General features: G+C 51.3%; 2 protein-coding genes across 7 annotated transcripts in view; one reads left to right on the top strand and one right to left on the bottom strand.

Moving 5' to 3' along the window:
• Positions 1 to 290: 290 nt before the first annotated feature.
• On the bottom strand, positions 291 to 5503 carry MON1A (MON1 homolog A, secretory trafficking associated). The gene is made up of 6 exons (XM_074602992.1): positions 5294 to 5503; positions 4093 to 4234; positions 3348 to 3815; positions 2385 to 3150; positions 2127 to 2274; positions 291 to 1646 (listed from the first exon to the last, which is right to left on the bottom strand). Exons 2-6 carry the CDS (start codon positions 4217 to 4219, stop codon positions 1506 to 1508), a joined length of 1650 nt encoding a protein of 549 aa, XP_074459093.1. The 5' UTR covers positions 4220 to 4234; positions 5294 to 5503; the 3' UTR covers positions 291 to 1505.
• Positions 5504 to 5734: 231 nt separating this feature from the next.
• Positions 5735 to 19033, top strand: part of RBM6 (RNA binding motif protein 6) — a 59102-nt gene continuing 45803 nt past the window's right edge. For 4 of the 6 annotated variants that reach the window (XM_074602302.1, XM_074602301.1, XM_074602300.1 and 1 more), the window contains exons 1-5: positions 5737 to 5807; positions 10751 to 10860; positions 12893 to 14231; positions 15001 to 15090; positions 15960 to 16029. In XM_074602302.1, coding sequence (XP_074458403.1) covers positions 10817 to 10860; positions 12893 to 14231; positions 15001 to 15090; positions 15960 to 16029 — 1543 coding nt within the window. In that variant the 5' untranslated portion in view covers positions 5737 to 5807; positions 10751 to 10816. Of the gene's footprint in view, positions 5808 to 10750; positions 10861 to 12668; positions 14232 to 15000; positions 15091 to 15959; positions 16030 to 19033 lie in introns of all 6 variants that reach the window. The other 2 variants (XM_074602304.1, XM_074602303.1) reach the window with 2 other exon arrangements.

Below are 19033 nucleotides of genomic sequence, written 5' to 3'. Positions count from 1 at the left end.
CGTCCGGTGTTGTGCAAGGCCCAGCAGTTACGTTGGCCCCGTGCCTTACCCAACAGCTCCTTCCTCCGGCTGCGCGTCTCCCATTCGGTTTCGACATTAGCTGGCCCTGGCCAGCTCGTCCCGGGTTTTTCACCACTCCCACCCTCTGGCCAGCACAGTCCCAGCTGCCTCGCGCTGCTCTCCGGCAGCTTTCCCCTACTCAAACTTGGACAAAACCTGTCCCCCAGCTTGACCATTTGCCCCACACCCCCCCCCAACCGGACACCGTAAAACACAACAAGACTTTACTTCGGGTCCAGATAATGTTTATGAGCAAAGACAAGCGATTACACTCTGGCAGGAGCATAAATACAGGAGCAGAGTCCCTGCGCTAGCCCTGCCGGGTCCTTTCCAGCTCCCTTGGTGTCTCGGTGCCACCCCGGTGGCTCTGCCTCTCCTCAGACACCTGTCCCAGCCCTTGGCGGACAGCCCCAAAACGTGGGGTTGGGCCGTGCCCAGCGTGCCGCAGCATTCACAGGTGCTCAGTCCCACACCAGTGCCTGGGGATGGCCAGGGAGGAGGTGGTCCCCGTGCAGCAACCTCAGCGTAGCTGGCTCAAGGGGCTGGTTTGGGGGGGCAGGTGCCCCCCATGCCAAGGGGAAGACCCTCCTTGGGCTGGGGGGACACCAAGGCCCCATGCCAGAGGGGTCTCCAGAGGGCTCTGCTTGAGCTGCTCCTTTAGGGTCCACTGCCCAGGAGCCAGCACATGAGCCCACAAGCACCCCGATGGGCACGCCGAGTCTCTCTGGGGCTGCTCTGTGTCCCCATGGGGAGGTGGGCAGGAGCCCACTGCCCCAGCTGGGGCAGGCTGACCAGCCACCCTGCCTGGCAGCATCCCCAGGGACATATCCCCAGGGACATCCTTCTCATGGCCACACTGGGAAGGGTCTGGGCTCACACAGATGCCAAGGGGGCAAACCTGCTGGGGCCTGGCTCCCCCAGGGCAGGGCGAGGAACAGTGTACGTCCCAGGCCAGCCCTGTCCCTCACCTTGGTGGTGTCACCCGCCATCTGCGGGCACAGCAGCACAGGCGTCCCCTGAGTGCTGCCACATCTCCCTGGTGACCCCCACCCTTGGCACAGCCACAGGATGGCAGAGAAAGGAGGATGCCAGGCATAGGCAGCAGGACCCAGGGGCTCAGCTCCCCTCCAGCCACCTGGGGTACAGGCAGCCCCGCTCCAGGACCCCCACAACCCAGGGGCCGCAGAGAAAGGGCAGCCTTTCGCCCCCAGCAGCTGGGGAGCACTGCCTGCAGATGAGAGAAAATCCAGCTCACCCCCTCCCCAGGCAGCTGCGCACCCCATCTCTAACACCCAGGTTGGACAGTCCCATGGGTGGGTTTCCCCGTGCTCCGGGGTCCCACCATGCCCTCTCCCCTGGGCTCACAGCCCCGGCTTCCCTGTGGGACAAGCTCCCCGTCACAGCAGGGGCTCCCCCGGCTGGCACCATGCCCTGGGCGATGCCTGTCAGTACGTCTGGGGCGTGAGGATGAATAGTCGGTCTTCCTCCTTGCGGATCCACTTCATGAGCTTGTTGACAGCGCTGATGGCACCAGCCTTGGTCCCCAGGGGACTGTAGCATATGTAGAGCTCGAAGGCGTTGGTTACCTGAGTGAAAAAACAGGGTATATGCTGGGCACATGTCTGCACCCCACTTGGGGCTGGCACTGCATCTTCCCCTTCCATGAGCTACTGGGAATGGGCACCAGCACCAGGGGCTCCAGTGCAGGGACACAGGTTACCAGCGGGGTACCCTAAATGGGTGGCATCTGGTTTGCTCAGAATCGGGGGGGACCAAACCCCAGGATTTGCACCCAGAGAGGGTTTTCTTCGCGGCTCTGGGGAGTTCACGACGGTGCATGGCACTGCCCTCTGTGCCAGACCTCACCGGCTCCCATTGCTATCTCTGCCCATCCCTCCCTGGCATAGGGGTGCACAGGAGCAGGCTGACCCCCAGAAGGACCATGCATGGGCTGGGGGCCACCCTGGGGACCATGGAGGTGGTGCTGTATTGTGCCACCATCCCCTTACTCCGCCATGTGGGCCCGGAGAAGACGTGCCCACCCAAACCCTGCAGACAGCCCTTACCCAGGCCAGGAGGTTCTCACGGGGGCCCGTGAAGTAGATGTTCTTCAGGGGGCGCGAAGAGTTGTGAGCCCGGCTGTGGAGGTACTGGTAGAGCCCCAAGAGCCTTTCCTTCTCCTCCTCCCGCACGTAGGGTGCCTCAATCTCGGGGCTGCAGGAACACAGCATCCCGTTAGCCCCCCGGAGAAGGGGATTTATGGAGAAGGGTTGCCCGATGCCCCATGCCACAGCCTTGGCTCGATGGTTTCCCAGAGGGCTCACCTGGTGAAGAGCCCAGAGCTCTTGGACTTGTAGATGAAGTGCCGGAGGTCAGGGATGCCCACCTGGGCGACGCTGTAGAAGGGGGTGCGCAGGGCCTCCTGCAGAGCGTGGTGCACCCCCCGCCGCCGCAGGCGCTCCTGGAAGCGCCGCTTACAGTCAGAGACAGTGAAGAAGTCCTCGCGGTCAGTGGAGACCAGCAGGAGGCACAGGTCCATCTCCTGCTCCAGGTAGGAGATGTGGGCATGGAAGAAGCCACTAGAGTTGAACTTGGGGAGGCAAATGGGAGTCCAGGCTTCACCCTCCCGGAAGGAGGAAGAAGAGCTGATTAGGTTGAAGAGCAGATGGAGGTCAATGGGGTGGAGGAACTGATCCTTCTTCCTCACAAGAGATACCAGCTGGTTCCCTGACAGGAGGATGGAGAAGACCAGGCTCTTGGCCTTGGCCTGCTGGAGGCTGGTGCTGACAGCGTCCCGAACGCTGGCAGCCAGGGGCAGGCAGCGCACAGCACCCATGAGGAAGCTGGGGTCGTGGGCCATGAGGTCCAGCAGGTTGTCAGTGATGCGCTCGGAGCCGGCCAGAAGCCTGCGCAGGTCATAGTTCTGTTTCTGCTGGAAGATGTGGTTGAGCTGGGTCCAGGTGAGCAGGCTCAGGATCTGGTAGTAGATGTACAGCAGCTCGTGGGCGATCTCCTGCTCCGACTGCCGGGTTCGCGCCACTGCCACCAGCACCAGCGGGCTCCTCCGCACGAAGACCACCTTGTAGCCATCTGCTTGGGAGGGAGTCCCCGGGGGGGCCGGGGACAGACCTGTAAGCCTGGCTCCTCAGGGCTGCAAGGGGGAGCCAGGCTGCAGCCTCCCCCCCAGCAACCAGTCTGCCCCTGGGGACAGCTAATGTGGCCCACGGTGGCGGGGACACAGCCAGGCAGGCGACACCCCCCTGTCCCACTCCCCCCCAGGTCGGTACCTGCGTGGATGGACCGGATGGCGTTTTTCTCGGCCTCCAGGAAAGACACCAGGGCCATCATGACACCCATGGTGCTGGAGAGGGCCTCCTCAGAGCCGTAGCGGGAATACACAGGCTTGCCCGCCTCGCTCAGCACGAAGACGTGCTTCCGGTGCATGCGCCAGGCGTCCATGGTCACGTCCTCCTCCTCCTTGCCCGACAGCACCGAGTCGCAGCGGGTGGTCTGCGGGGATGGCTCCAGCTTCCCCTCCTTGCTCTGCCTCATCTCCTCCTCCAGGTCGAGGGCCATGCCCGTGAGCTGTGTGCTCAGCTCACTGAAGTCCTTGCTGATCTGCTCCATGCTGGTTGGCTCGGCCGGCTCCCCCTGCCTCTCCTCCGGGCTCCGCGCCGTGGCCGCCCCGTCCTCGGGACTCGTCAAGTCCTCATAGGAGCGGGTGTGCACGAACATGGCTCCCTCCTGGCCCGCCCCTGGTAACAACGGGGCATGCAGCGTCCGTCTGCCTGTCCCCCACACTGAGACAACGGGCAGACGGAGGGTGCAAAAGGGACAGGGGGTTGCAGGGAGGGACCTGCCCTCCTCTCCCCATCCTGTGGCACCCAGGGGTAAGGGTCCTGCTGGTGGGGATTTGCCAATGGACCTGTTTCCCCCCAACCCCCGGGGCTGGGGACAGCCCAGCTCACATAATGAGGAGCTGGGGTTATTTTCCCCCCCTTGCTTACCCCCACAGTGAGCTCTGCCCCGTACCTGGCTCCGTCCCCTGTGCCAGCCCCGGCGTGGGGCTCTCCGACCGCTCCGCGTGCTGCCCATCTCCCGGCGCCAGGGACCCGTTGGGCACTTCCCAGCCTTTCTTCTTGTGGACATCCGCAGCCATTCCTCGGGGCAGGACCTGCGTGTGACCCCACAGCGTCACCCTTCTGTTCCCTCACCGACAAAATGGGTCCCAAAACGCTCTGCTTTTGAGTTGGGCCACGCCAGCATCCTCGGCCCAATCCTGCTGGCTCAGCAGGCAGCACCGAGCCCTGGTGAGACGTCAGGAAAGCTGCTCTAGTCCAGCAGGATTTCCTCCCTCCTGCAGCCCCAGCTCTTTCCAGCCCTCTGGCCCCGGCACCTTTCATCCAGGCTTGGCCCCGATTTCCCCCGAGCGCTGGGAAAGCTGCTCAGCCTCCCTCTGCCGCGTCCCAGCAGCGAGGGGGAAGGGAGCTGGCCCCGGATGGGGCTGGGGCTGCTCCCCGCACACCGACAATCCCAGAGGCCTCTTGTTTGCAAAGGGCGGGTTTTATGGCCCTCCTTGGCCTGGATTAGGCTGCTGAGATGAGACTGGGCTGGTGACGTTCCTTCTGAGGCCAGGGCCACTCAGATAGCGTAACGCCCTGTGAGCAGGCTGCCCGCTCAAGCCCCTGCCCCATGGATCAGTCCTTTGGGGCAGAGCCTGCCCGTGCCTCCAGCCTTCTCAGGGAAACCGGCCCAAAAGTGAACTCACGCACAGAGAAGCGAAAGCGACAGTGGGAAGGCGGGCTGACCCCATGCCGCTTCGGTGTCAGAGCCTCTCTGGCCTCGGAAACCAGCCGGTGGGGACACCCGCGGAGCCCCGGCTGTGCTCTGTAACACACCCTGCCCTCCGGGCACCCAGCCCCTGTAGGTAACCCCGCAGCTGGTGGGGTCCAGACCCCGACCCCAAAAGCCTGTGACACCCCCCCAGCCCTGGAGGGTGCCGGGCTGCGGATTAGCGCCTGGCCCTTCCCCACCTGGCTGCACCCCACCAGCCTGCTGCCCTTCCCCACGGGTGAGTGTGTCCCCGGGACCCCCGCGGGGGGAACACCCGGCCCGGTCCCTCCCCGCCCCGGGGGAGGGGGGTGTCACCGCTCCCGGAGCACTGACGCGCCCCGGGGAAGCGCCAGGCCCGGGACCCCCGCTCAGCCACGAAGGACAAGGCGCAGGGACAGACCTTCGCGGCTCCTCCCGTCGGCACCGGAGGCCCCGGGCGAGCGGCGGCGGGGGAGGGCTCCCGGCAACCCCCGGCAGGGCCTAGGCGAGGCGAGGGGGACGAGGGCGGCGGCAGGCGGCCGCCTCCCGCCCTGGCCCTGACCCTGCCCGCCGCGGCGACCCCGGCATCGCGGCACCCCGCCCCGGCGGGAACCGCCTCCCGCGGCCTGACCGTGCCGGGCCCGGCCGGCCCCGCAGAACTATGGGGGCTGTAGTCAACCCCCGCGCCCCGCCGCCGCCGACCCGCCGCTGCGGCGACTACAACTCCCGACAGGCTCCCCGCCCGCCGCGCGGGGCACGCTGGGAAATGTAGTCCGGAGACGCGGGGCATGGCGGGAGCGGTAGTGCGGCGGGCGGCGGGGAGGGACTCCGCTTCCCAAAGTACTCCGCGGCAGCAGTGGAGGGGGACCGGAAGTTCCGGTTTCTTGCCGTGGTTGCGCTGGGCCTGGCGCGGCGGGAGAGCGACGGAGGCGGAGGTGAGGGGTGGCCTGGCTCCGCCGGCCCGACCGCGGTCCTGGGGGTGTCCGGTGCAGGGTGGGGCTGCCTGGTGTGGCGAAACTGGGCGGGGTTCCGTGAGGGGTGCGGGGTTTGGCGTAGGGCCGCGGGGGCGGCTCCCGGGGGTCTCCCGGGGTATGGGAGCGGAGCGGGGGCGGCTGCCGGGGTACGGGGATGGGGCAGAGTTCTCTTGTAGGGCCGCCTGGGAGAGGGAAGCGGGGAACGGGTGTTTGTGGGGTGTCCCCTAGGGTAAATGGCGGGGGGGTGGTTTCTCTTCGTGTCGTGAGAGGGCAGCGGGGGTCTCCTGAGGGTCCCCAGGATGGGGAGGTGTCTTCCCGAGGGGCTGTCCGGGATAGAGGAGTGTGCGGGGGAGGGAGGCTTCCTGTGGGCCGCCTGGGATCGAGGACCCGGGTGTTCTTCCTGTGGGGCCTATCAGTATGGGGGCGGGGGCTGTGTATATTTTGGGGTTACCCGTGATGGGGGGTAGTCCGAGGCTGGGGGACTGTGAGGAATCACAGAATCTTCAGAGTTGGAAGGGACCTCTAGAGATCATCTAGTCCAACTCCCCTGTTAGAGCAGGATTGCCTAAACCACATCCCTCAGGGCTGCATCCAGGCGGGTCTTGAAAATCTCCAGAGAAGGGGACTCCACAACCTCCCTGGGCAGCCTGTTCCAGTGCTCTGTCACCCTAAGCATAAAGAAGGAAAGGAAGCGGGTCTCAGCTCCGAGAAAGCAGGCCCTGTCTCCGTGGCCGGCTGTGGTCAAAATTAGGGCTTCTTTCACACCACATTGTATGTGTTTCTGTGGAAAAGTGTCTCGGAACACTTTTGTTTTTAAAAGGGCTGGACAAAAAGTGGGTTGGATTCGTGCTGGGATGCAGAGAAGGTTATGGGGCTGTCGCTGGTGGTGCGTTAGCTGGTAGTAACCCCCTGCGATGGGCTGAATGGGATTTTGGGCTGGTAAACAAAGGCTTTGGTGGAGGCAGGATGAGGCCCGGCATGCACTGGAGGCTGGTGAAGGCCGGGTAATGCAGTGGTCATGAACTACTGGGAGTAACAACGGTGGTTCTCATGTTTTGTTTTTTTAAAACAATTGGTACTACAAGAGTTTGATGTTATTGCTGGTGTGTGGTATTAATTTTGGAAATGCTGCTGGAGGTGGAATCCACTTTCCTGTCCCAGCAGGGTGTTGGTGGTGTGGAAAGTCTCTCCCAACACTCCCTAGTTGGGAATGCACTCATGAAGTCCAGGACAGGAATGGTAGGGATAGTAATGGGGGGTGGTGGTTTAGAAATTCACCTAATTGTTTCTAATGCATGTTTTTAAAAGCATCATATAGCTGAAATGCACACGCGTCCCTTTTTTAAAGTGAAAACCTCTAGGCTGACACCTGTAAGAGTCAAAATGGTTCTCTCTCCCTTTGCTTTCAAACTTCAGTGTTTTGGTATTGATATCAGGTTTTGATATTTTTTCACTTCTGGATTAGACATCTTCAAATTTAACATTGGAAATAACAGGCTTTCTTGGCTACTTGCAGCTTCTGTAGCTTGGGGAAGGATTTTCTTTTGTACCTCTTGTAATAGTTTAATTTCAGAGGCATTTTCCTTTCTTTTTAGCCTTACGAAAACTTTACTGGGTGCAGAAAGTTGTTCCACAGCAAATTACTTCCTCTGTTCTTTGAGTGTAGTCTCATGTGTGGTTGTATATTTGATTTCCTCATGATCTATAAATACCAAGTCTGGCAGCCTTGGCAAAATCTGTTTGGAGAGAAGTTGAGAGTACCGAAGTATTTTTCTGAATATAGCATCTCTGTGAAACTTCGCCTTGCCTAATCTGTCACCAATTTCCCCTCTCCCCCCCGGCCCCCGGGTTTGGAAAACAAGGTGCAAAGTTGGGTGTAAGTCAGTGAGGAGATGCTCGAGGACTCTGCTGGCATTCCTCACTCTGCCCCTTGCCAGAAATCTTTAATTATTCCTTAAGAAGGCCGGCTTCTTAGTCTGGCTCGGTTGCATGCTTCTGAGGTACAATGCCGTTATTTTACCATAGTGTGATGTAAATTGAAATAAGAGATCCAAATGAGTCTGCCGCCAGGCTTGGTGCATGCATTTTGGAAAGCAGAATCGGGAACATCCCCTGAGCGGTAGCGCCAGGTGCTGGGCTGTCTGGGGTGCACTGGGGAGGGCAGGGGCCCAGTCTTGAGGAGTTCCTTGGGTGTAATTGCCAGGGAGCATCCAGAGCTCCATCAATCTGTCCTGTCTGCTGGGAGGGCTGGGGGACCACCAGGTTGGAGGAACTAAGACTGCGGAAGAGCTTCCCCTCCTTTGAGACTCACCTTCTGTGTCTTCGCTGGAGTTGAGGCTTTGCCACCAGGAAATAGAGCCAGCTGGGAGAGGAGAAGGGAAGTAAAATGCCATACTTTCAGGATTCATATTGGCCCTCCTGAATATTCAGTGTAATTGTAACAGCTAATTATTGTCTTAACTCTAAATCTGGGCTGTGTGAGTAACTGGACCATGTTGTGCATTCTGCGGCTGCGTTAGCGTGTCGCTCTGAAACGTCCTTTGTTGCCATCTCCTTCAGATGCGTGGTTGTGACCGAGCTATGGCAAAACTAACTGGTGCACAATTCCTAGCACTTGAGGGTGGATTTTTGCAGTGCTTTGCTGCTGGCCTGGCCCCAGCCCCAGGCTCCGTTGGTATGTCTTTGGCAAACAGCCTTACTCACGCTGACCTGTCTCCCAGCATCTGCCTGCGAGCAGGGAGGTGGGAGCTGAGCTGGCGATTACCTGCCTGTGGCAGAAGGGCGAATACTGATGGTGTCTCATCACAGCACGCATCTTTTGGAGCAGTTGTAGCAGGGTGAGATCTTGGTGCTGGTGGAAGCCAGTCCAAAAGGTTTCTGTCCCTCTCCTGCAGTTTGCTGTCACCTTCTTTTGTGGGGCTGTGTAGTAAACTGTGTTGCTGAAATGACCTGAGTTAAACGTAACTCTTTTCGGAGGGACATCCATGGTGCAGACCCAGAAAAGCACAACCTGGCACAGCCAACACATTGCACATTGCCAAAGGCAGAGCGGAGGGAACAAATCGTATCGGGCTGAACAGGGGACTGTTGGAGCCAGCGTTGCTGCCTGTGTTATTGAACCATGACCTCATGCTCGTGGATGTTGCTGCATGGCTCAGCTGATCTATGCCAGGCCTGATACCAGTCTGAAGGTATTTTTTCCCCCGTCTGATAATTTGAATATTATGTCCAAACATTTCCCAGCTGGCTAGGGATTTTTTTTAAGCATCGGTAAGCTTGTTGACTTAATGAGAACTGGAGTGGGGGAGGAAATCCAAAAGGGAAGAACAAGAAACACCAGGTCTGCAGATGTCTGCAGGCTGCAAAAGAACAGAGATAAAAGGACAGGCTGATGACAGCCACCCGTAATGAAGACTGCCATAACCATCTCCGTGCCCCTGTCCTCTCCATGGAGGGTGCAGTGTCAGTTCTCTTAGATTCACCTCTGAGAAAGAAAGAGAAGAGGAAAAAAAAATAGTCCTTCTGGAAGAAATCCTTGGGACTCTGGAGGTGCTTGCTGCAGTGAGAGCCGTGTAAAATGTGAACAGACCAGTGCTCTGGGGCCAGCTGAAGTGGCCAATTGAATGACCTGTTTCTTTAGAAATGGCACTGCATGAGATGGGTCAGCAGTGGTGGTACAGATTGCCTTAATCAGCCATCACACCCTTGTGTACTGAGGCCTGCCTGGCACTGCCGTCCCCAGCTCGCATGTGAGCGTTCGCTGGCTGGTGATGGACCCCGGCAGGAGCGGGTTCTCCCTCTTGTCAGGGCAGCTCCCTTTAGCTCCTTGGCACAGGTGGCTGCCGGGAGCGGCATGTGGAATCGCTCCCTGGTGTAATGTCTATCGTAACCTGCTCTTTCAACCTGCCACCCCTATGGCAGCACCGACCTTTGGAAGTGAGAAGAAGCAGGATCTTGGCTGCTTTTCTTCGAGTTTAGCTGCCAGGCCTGGCGGTGACTGTCCGTACTATCTGCTGTTCCACCTAACCGCTGCGGGTAGTTTAATCCTGCTTTTGAGCTGCTTTGTAGAAGCGTGTGAGCCCCAGGTCTCCTAACCTTGGTCTGGTGGCATGGCAACCCTCCTGAACCATGACACCTGGATTAGCCAGGGCACGTTTGAGACCATCAGGTTGGGAGCTACCTCATTGTGCTCTATCCTCTGCTGCAACCTTTTTTTTTTTTTGGGGGGGGGGTGGGGGGGGTGGAAAGACGGAAGCACTTCCCATTTCAAGTCCCGGCTTTGGCAATTGCCAGGAAATCTTCACCTTCTCTGCTGGTGGGAGGAAGCAGAAGAAATTTTAGATCTCTGTTGAGGCAAGTGTTATTTGCAGTACTCAGCTTGATGAGGGCAGTGTTGGAGAACAGTGCCTGTAATGATTTATTGGCAAAGTCTACTCTGTTATCTACAGACTTTTGAGGGCAGAGTAACCACAGTAGACCAATACTAGTGATCATTTCCTTGAACAGCAAAGAGCTTTTGGCAAAAATAGTTTGGATTAAACATTAATCGCAAACTGTTGTTCAGCAATGGGCCTTGTCGTTTATAGATTGTGGTGTTCTCACATTTCTAGCTGCGCTCCAAATAGTGTCAGACAGCACAGTATGTTGGAAAGCTTTATGTTAATCAAAGCAGATATCAAATTGTTTGCCCACCCATATTGACAGTTTGATTTCAGAAGTCATTTGACGCTTGCAAATTTGAACATGGAGAAACATAACAATTAAATTCATTCATGCCTCAGTGTGGTCTTGTATATTTGTGGATCCTGATCAGGCATTCCACACCTCCCTTCTAACCAGCAGTTTTTCTGATGTGATGTGTTTGTTTTCCCTTGTAGTTTATTGTCATGTTATTTGTTCAACAGGTTGTGCTGTCTTGGTGTTCTTAGAGTGAATTAACTGTTTCTGGAAACCTACCAGACAAGATCAAAATGTGGGGAGACCATCGACAAGGCAACAGAATGGGGTCTTTTCGGTAAGCCTTTGAATGTATAGATTGTTTCAGCAACATTCTTAAATACAATGAGCCATAGGAACTTGCAGTTTGTCAGTATTTCTGTACATCCTCCCGTAAGCAGACTGTTTTGGTAGAAGTTCTGAGGTCCTTGTGGAGCTAGGTATGATAAGCTAGGCAAGTTAAGTGCCAGTGTAACTTTCTGCATTTCTATAAAGCTTAATTTCTTTTTTAACAACAGCTGCTTTTAGTATTTCTATTCCTTCTCCACACCACCTTTTCTAGGGATACTTAGTTTAGCTGTTGTAAGCTAAGGTGATGATATGCCATATGGATTTTGGTGCTATGTGCTGTTAAGACTTAGAAGAGAAGCTCTTAATAGTGTGGTGTTAATTCTCTTCAACGATGGTGCTTGCCTTAATGTCAGAAATACTGTCACTTTCATTGCACACAGGATTTATTTTATGAAAACTCTGAGAATTTAGCTCTTTCCATGAGGTTGAGTCGACCATATATCCCCATGTTTTTGGCCATGTTTCTTCGTAAGATGTTTCTGAATGTCACTGGAGCTGTTTTAATGATTTGTATGCAATTGGACCTGCACAGCATGATATTTTTCTTAGCTTATATTTCTCTGGTTGTTACTAGACCCTCTGTTTGCAAGAGGGCTCTGGGTTTAAAAAAAAAATATTAAAAAATGGAGGCACCAAGAGTTAGGGTGCATAATTTTTTCATTCTTTGCTCACGTGTCCACCTCAGTTACTTGAATATCAGCATGATAAAGGTACTTCCTCGTGGCATGTCTTAGGTTTCTGCAATAAGAATACTTCAAGTAATTGTGCAACTGTAATGTGTTGAGAAAGCTGATAACATTTGAGCTACAAACACCAGTATCCTCCAGAACATGTCCTAATGGTATTGATAGGAGTGTGATTGTGTTTTGTGATGATATCGGTAATGCTGTTCTGCAGATTTTTAAGTGGACTTTATCGGCATCATTCTTTACTGTATTGGGTGGGGAATTCTAACCTTCAACCAAGTTTTAATTACTGTTCTGTACAGTGGTGTAACAGGGGCATGTAGCTTAGGAAATCTCTATATGGTTTGATTAACTGTGCAAATATCACCTTTTATTCTGTTGGTGAGTGATTCGGTAGTGAAACTCTAAGAAGAATATGACTTGCTGCAGTTGCTAAGGAAATGTCCACTGATTTGGGTAGCATTTGGTGTTATTTTAAAATGTGACAATATTTTATTACTCTCTTTTTATTTTTTTTTTTTAAATGTATTGGAGCCATACTTAGATGAAAAATCAGGTAGCTCCAATTCAAAAAAACCAAAAAACCTCATTGGCTTTTGAAAAACTGTCTTAAGAGGAAACCTCTTCCTGAGTGGTTTTACACATCTATCAGGAGAGCTCATTTAGTGATGTAATCTTGGTGTAAGACAGCCAGTCCGGAGGCACGAGCACAAGATCATCTTGAATGTCGGTTGTTGGCATATTCCTGTAAGGCATCTTCAAAGGCTGAACTGATAGCTTTCAGCATTTTGCCAGTTTAGAGTCCAACACAAGGAAGCGTAAATGAGTCTATAGTGTGTTAATAGAGCATGTTTGCTAACCTCTGCTTTTATGTGCCTGAGGATGACGTGTTAAGTTAGCCATTTCTAATACTGCCCGGAGAGCTTAAGCTCAAGTGGTTCCTCACCGGCGTGTGCTGGTGATGCTAATGAACAAACACTCCAGCTGGTGGAACCTTGAACAGCTGCAGAGCTGTGTGCAGTGCAGGACTATGTGGATTGCTGCCATCATTAACCCATTAATATTGCAGGTATTTCCTGTTGAGTGCTTCTGGAAATTGTGCTGAAATGGGAGCACCCAAGTTTACTTTCTCACATCTGTCGTATGCTGCCTCATCTTAAACTGCCAAACATCAATATCTTCTGCGGATCTTAGACTGTTACACAACTCTATAAAAGTTTAGAGAAGAATGTGCTGCTGTGTAGATTTCAGACTCTAAGCACGTTATGAATAATACTGTCTTTATTTCTACAGTGGGAGCCAAGAAGAAAGGTTTGCTCCCGGGTGGAACAGGGAATATCCTCCTTCCCTTGATAGTCTTGCTCAAGAAAGACACTCTGGCAACTTCTCTGGCAGAGAATCACTTCCTTTTGATATCCAGGCACTCACAGGCCTCCTCAATCCTCAGTTTGCCAACAGAGAGGAACCTTCTTTCAGCTTTGGAGCTAGAGATGGACCACGTAGTGACTTCAGAGGTGGGGAGGGGCACCATGATTTCAGGGGCAGAGATTTCCCACCATCTGACTTCCAGGGCAGAGATGAGTCTCAGATGGATTTCCGAGGTAGGGAGCCACCTTCTTCTGAGTATAGGGGTAGGGATATGTACTCTGGAGACTTCCGGGAGAGAGAAGGGCCACCTATGGACTTCAGGGGTGGGGACGTTCCTTCAGTGGACTACAGGAACAGGGAGACGTTCCGTATGAACTACAGGGATAGGGAAGCACATAATATGGATTACAGGGGAAGAGATGAACCTCCATCAGACTTCAGGGGAAGGGGATCTTTTGATCTAGACTTCAGAGGTCGGGATGGATCTCATTCGGACTTTAGGGCAAGAGATGTGTCCGAGTTAGACTACAGGGGCAGAGAGCATTCTTATTCAGACTTTAGAAATAGGGATGTACCTGATTTGGACTTCAGGGGTGTGGGCACCTCTGATTTGGACTTCAGAAACAGAAACGCACCATCGTCAGACTTCAGAAATAGGCACAGGTCCCGATCTGATCAGGATTTTAGGAGCAGAGATATGGCTCCTCCTATGGACTTTCCAGATAGGGAAATGCCTCCTGTGGATCAAAGCCTTGTAGATTATAGGCGTAACCAATCTACTGTACCTTTAGCAGAAAGAGAGGGCTCTGTTTTAAGCACCAGCAAGAGAGAGGAGTCTGCACATGGTCTAGATAGAACTCCCTTTGGTAGTCAAAAAGGAGAATTTCAACATTCAGAAGCACCAGCCAGAGAAGAGGAATCCCTCGGATTGGGTCTTGAAGGCGACACTTCGCACAATTTCGAAAATAGCCGTGGACCTCTTCCTACTCTTCAGGACCAAGAGGAGCAACCTCAGACCTTTTCTAACAAGCAGCAACAGCAGCAGCTTTCTGGGGGGGAGCAGCAAAGATCCGATTCTGATCTTGGGTTAAAGGGTGAAAGTGGCCTGGATTTCCTTGGAAGGCAAGATACTGACTACCGAAACATTGAGTATCGCGATGTGGATCACCGGCTGCCAGGGCATCAGATGTTTGATTATGAACATGGCAAGTCCTTTTCAGAAGGAAAACCCAGCAAAGATTCTAGGCCCTATAAGAGCCTTCAGGTAGGTGGTTTTGTCAATTGATGTTTCCGTTAAATGTGTGTTGGCCAAAGAATGGAAGGAGCTGGGAAGGAGCCTTCCATTCATATCCCATCACTTCAGTTCTATCCTAATTCGCTGTCCTTCTCTCAGAGCATCCTCATGCTCTAGGATGTTTTAATGGGCATACTTTTTAATCTCAGAAATACTTTCGTCTCAAGAGAAATGCAATTTAGCAATTAAGATTTGATAAATACATGGAACGAGATTTGGTTCAGAAAGTCCCCAAGCTGAAAATGACCAGACAAAGGGAGAGTGTTATGGGGGAAGTAGCACAGAGAAGAACTTACTTCTCCTGGACATTGCTTATGAGCGCTACTAGAGAGAAGCCCCTGCCTTCAGTGGGCCTGTGTAGAACAGTACAGCTGTTCTCACGCGTGCTTGGTTTTCCTTCAGAGTTAACTTTGAAATCTGAAGGTAATGGTAACTACTGAGTTAATAACTACTATTGAATTTGAATCTCCCGCTGCTGGAAAGCAGAGAGGGGTGATTTGCCTGTTTTCTTTTCCTGGAGCTAGATCTCGTTGTACAGCTCAACAAGCACATGAACCTAGTAACGCTAGTCCTCTAGAGCTCTCTGAATCCTGAACAGTGCTGTGGCTAAAGATTTGAACCAGTCTGCTTATGGGCCTTCACCTTTGAGTTATACCCTGCTTTATTTTGTTACTGTTTGTGTGTCTTGTGAGCTAGCATCCCTCATTTGTAAAATCCATCTTGATTGTGTGTACTCAAGGACCAAGATTACCGGACCTGTCCCAAATATGTGAAGCCGAGCAAGCTCATTCGGTTAGGAGGAGTGCCTGAAACTGCCACAAAGGATGATGTAAGTGGGATGTTTTTCATCCAAAATTAATTGCAAAATTTTCAAAACTTCTATCAAATGTTTCCAAATGTACCATTTTAAAGCCTGGTTAATGTAGTTCAGATGGTCTGCCAGTTTCCCCAGGGAAAACCCAGATTTAGAAGTCATTGCAATGTTATTTTTTTATCTGATTATTATGGATTTTGGGGACTCTGGAAATGATGAGTTTTTCTGCAGTCACTTCTGGAGTGTTGGTGGCCAAAAGCCTTGACTCCAGGCTCTTCAACATGCCTTACTTCCAGCACTGTTTTATATAGACACCAAATACTGTTATTGCTTTGATATATTTTGGATTCAGAAGACGTGTGGTGTCTAAGTGCACTTGTTCGTTCTTAGTTACTTGAAATTGCTTAAGTGAGATCTTACAAAGGTGGAAAAGATGTCTGCTGCTACTGCTGATGTCTACTGCTACTTAAAAAAAAAAAAATTAAAAATCTAGGCTGCAGGGTGAAAGAAGCTCCCTTTCCAAAAACTTCCACTTTGAATTAGGATTTTTTTTTTTGGTGGCAGTTGCAGACATGAGAACGCCTACATGCAACACTTTTGCTAGGGTTAGCTGGGATGATCAGAGCTGCTGAGGCTTGATACTGGAGAACTCATGGCAGAAACTTTGTGTAAATGGTGCCCGCTTATTTAAACAAAACCCAAAAATACTTCCCAAAACTCAATAAACAGTTCTCAGGTGCTACAGAAACTTAATGGGGAAAACATGTAACAGAGCTAACCTAGAAAGAAAAGAAGTCTTTGTCAAAGAGAAATGTACATCAGCAAGTGCTTCACTTTCTGAGGTTTTATTCTGGGGACTGAAGTGGATCTTGGTTTTCCTGTAGATTCTCAATGCTTTCCGAGGGCCTGATGGGACCCCTGTGAAGGACTTGCGACTGAAAGATTACAGTTCAGGTGAGAATGCTTTTCCAGTGCTTCTGCTTTCAAGTTTACAAAAGGGTATTTTTCACAGTGATACTCACTTAGGCAGTTTGGTTAAAGTCTTTGGTGCCGTAATTGCAGGTATTTTCAAACAAAAATGCCCACTGAGTTTACTAGTTTGTCCTCCTGTCTTCGAAACCGATGGCTGCGCTTATTGCTGCTTCAGAGGTAAAGCATGTGTCCTAGTGCCTCTGGGTAGACATAAGAGCGGTAGGAAAAACAGTAAGGCTGTTCTAATAGCCATCAAGAGTAAAACCAATACTGACATGGGACAGCAGGTTAATTCCCAATTGATTTTTTAAATTATTATTAAGTCCTTTTGGATTGTTCTGCATCTTCTTTCTGAGGTGGTCGTACTGTGAAACATGTCCTGCACAAATAGTGTCCTCATGAAACCTCATACATCTTAACGTTTCTCCTTCAGTAACGTGAAACTGTTACCCTTCTTAGATATGGAGACAGGTTAAAAAAAATAAAAAGTAAGTTTTATAAACAAATATCCAAATATGGGGTCCGGATGCTCTTCCTCATTCAAAGAATGAAGTTTTGCTGTACTTCTGATCAGTACGTATAGGATTCTGAAGAAAGAAATATTTTACAAGGCTGCTTTGTGAAAGAGTTGTACTGGAACAAAGATGTGCGATGGTAGGAAATGCAGGGTGAGTCCTGGGGATCGGTTTGGATAATACTAGTAGGAAGTACCTGGAAACTGGTATTTATTTATTTATTTGTTCCTTTTAAACCTAGGAAAGCAGAGGCTTCTACCTTCATGGGTGCTTTTTCTTATTACCAGTATGGGTTGCACATGAAGCAGGTGGAATTCTTGGTGTCAATACACGATATAAAGGCTTCCCGTGCGTTTAGTAGCTGGGAAGAGAAACTGGGACAGTTGGGTATTTCTCAAGTATATTTTTGTTTCTGGAAGCTGTCAAACATTTCACAACCTTCTTGTGAACCTTTGAACTAAAGAACACCTCTGTGTCACATAATCTTGTCTGGCCCATCAAGCAGGACTTAAAGGCCACAGTCGGTCTTTCTTGTTTCCTTTCCTCTTTTCTAAGCATCGCACAGCACGGCTGTCGTCACCCGCCCAACGCTGACTGCAACCCAGTAATTGCAACATACTCATTTTTCGCCTGTGCTGGTGTGATTTATTTTTTTTTTCTGAAACACATCGCTTTTCAGTAATAAACCAACTTGAACTGGGAATCTCTTCATACATCTCTTCTGTGTACATTATTAGGACTTACTGCCCTCATTAGAGAACTGTTGTCTCGTCCTTCCCATTCCCTGTTTCAAAGGCTATTTGGGATGAGACGCAGTGTCTGAAGTTTCGTGCAGAAGCCCCAGTGTCTGCTGGTGGTCGCTAAAATAAGGGTTGCAGTTTTCTGCTGTGTCTCTAAAAGCTGTGTTCTATTTCAGTCTGTCTCCTCAGCTGCAAAGTTGGGGTTTTTTTTTTAAGTTTTTCTGGTAACTGTGGGGAGGGCAAGAATGAAGTTAAAATTAGCTCCTATTTTATGAGCTATTTAAAGCTGTTGTTTAACCCTGTCCGGTCAGCATCAGTAATTTAAGCAGTATAGCATTATTCTAGGTTACGTGGATACTCCAAAGGCTTTGTTTTGCATTATGTCCTGAGGCTGCAAATGGAGCTGCTAATTTACACAGCTTTCTGATCCTTGTTACGCATCCAGGACAATAAAAGCTTCCTGAATTGTGAAAACTTCTCCTTGAAATTGAGTAACTAGAAGCTGTAGTAATTGTAATCCACCCTTTCACGTTAGGTCATCCTATAGAGAAGTGTGTGAAATCGAATTCGTATTAACTTCTGAAAAGCTGAGCCTGTTTGAAATTAGAGGCCAGTTGTGGGCTAAACAATGCTTTTACGATGGGGGTGTGTGTGTGTAAATATTCATAAGAATTAAAAGCAAGCTTTCTGGATCACGAATGTCTCTTAGGTACACCTGGGCTGCCTCGCTGTACCGGTGCGACGGGAGGACGACAGCCTGGCTCAGAAGAGCGCGTGCTGAGCCTGGCTGAGTGGGTTGTATATTTTCGAGTGCTGTCCAGAAATGTTAAAAATAACATTAATCATGAGTATGCATGTCGAGCGTATTTGAGAGAAGAATGCCTGCAGCTGTTGGAGAACAATAACGACCGTAACAAATAACACACAATTAACTTGAAATAAGTGAGGTTCGGATCAGTTTCACAGAAAGATAACACTTATCATAAAGCTTATCTCAGCAGCTTCAACATGATGATTCCGCTCCACTGTATGATCTTTCACAAGACTCTTTTCTGTTCTGGGGAAAAATATATGGTTGATTTTGCTAGGAGAAAAGAAACAGCTCAACTTCTTTATAAAGCCCTTTCTTTTTACATACTGTGTATGTGCTAAGGCAAGCGTATTTTCACTGAAGGTTGTGCTGAGCATGGAACACTCTTCTTAATATACCTGGTGTGATTTTAGTGTGCGTTCAAGCTGTTTATTCTTTAGATTGTTTTGTCTCTGAAGCCCGCGGACTGAAATGGTGGCTAGATTTTAAACAGTAGTGAAAGGAGAGACCTTAAGAAGTGTCATAGGAATTCTATTTAAATCAAAATGGCAGATATTTACAGGCAATGCTAAAATATCAAAGTCAGACTTTATAGTATTACCCTAAACAGCATTAACTTGTGATTTCCATCACTTAGATTTTTGAATTGATGCCTGTACGTTCAGACTGAAAGTATCAAATCCATTTGTGGGCTGCTTCCAATGTAATGTGTAAGCCATGGCAGAAATAACCGTATTAGCTTGTTGGCTTGTCTTTCATCTTGCCTTTTCAAGTGTGTTTGGTCGTGTCTGTTCAACTAATCATAACAAAGAAGAAACCCCGAGGTGATAGTGGAATCTTCTTAAAGATGCTCAACTGCTTTAGTCTGCAGTATCCCCCGGTGCCTCTTGCTGCCTCGGGCGGCAGCAGCGCTGCGGATG

This window comes from Larus michahellis, chromosome 10 (genome assembly GCF_964199755.1).
Source record: "Larus michahellis chromosome 10, bLarMic1.1, whole genome shotgun sequence".
NCBI lineage: Eukaryota > Metazoa > Chordata > Aves > Charadriiformes > Laridae > Larus > Larus michahellis.
This window is presented reverse-complemented; position numbering and strand designations above follow the sequence as displayed.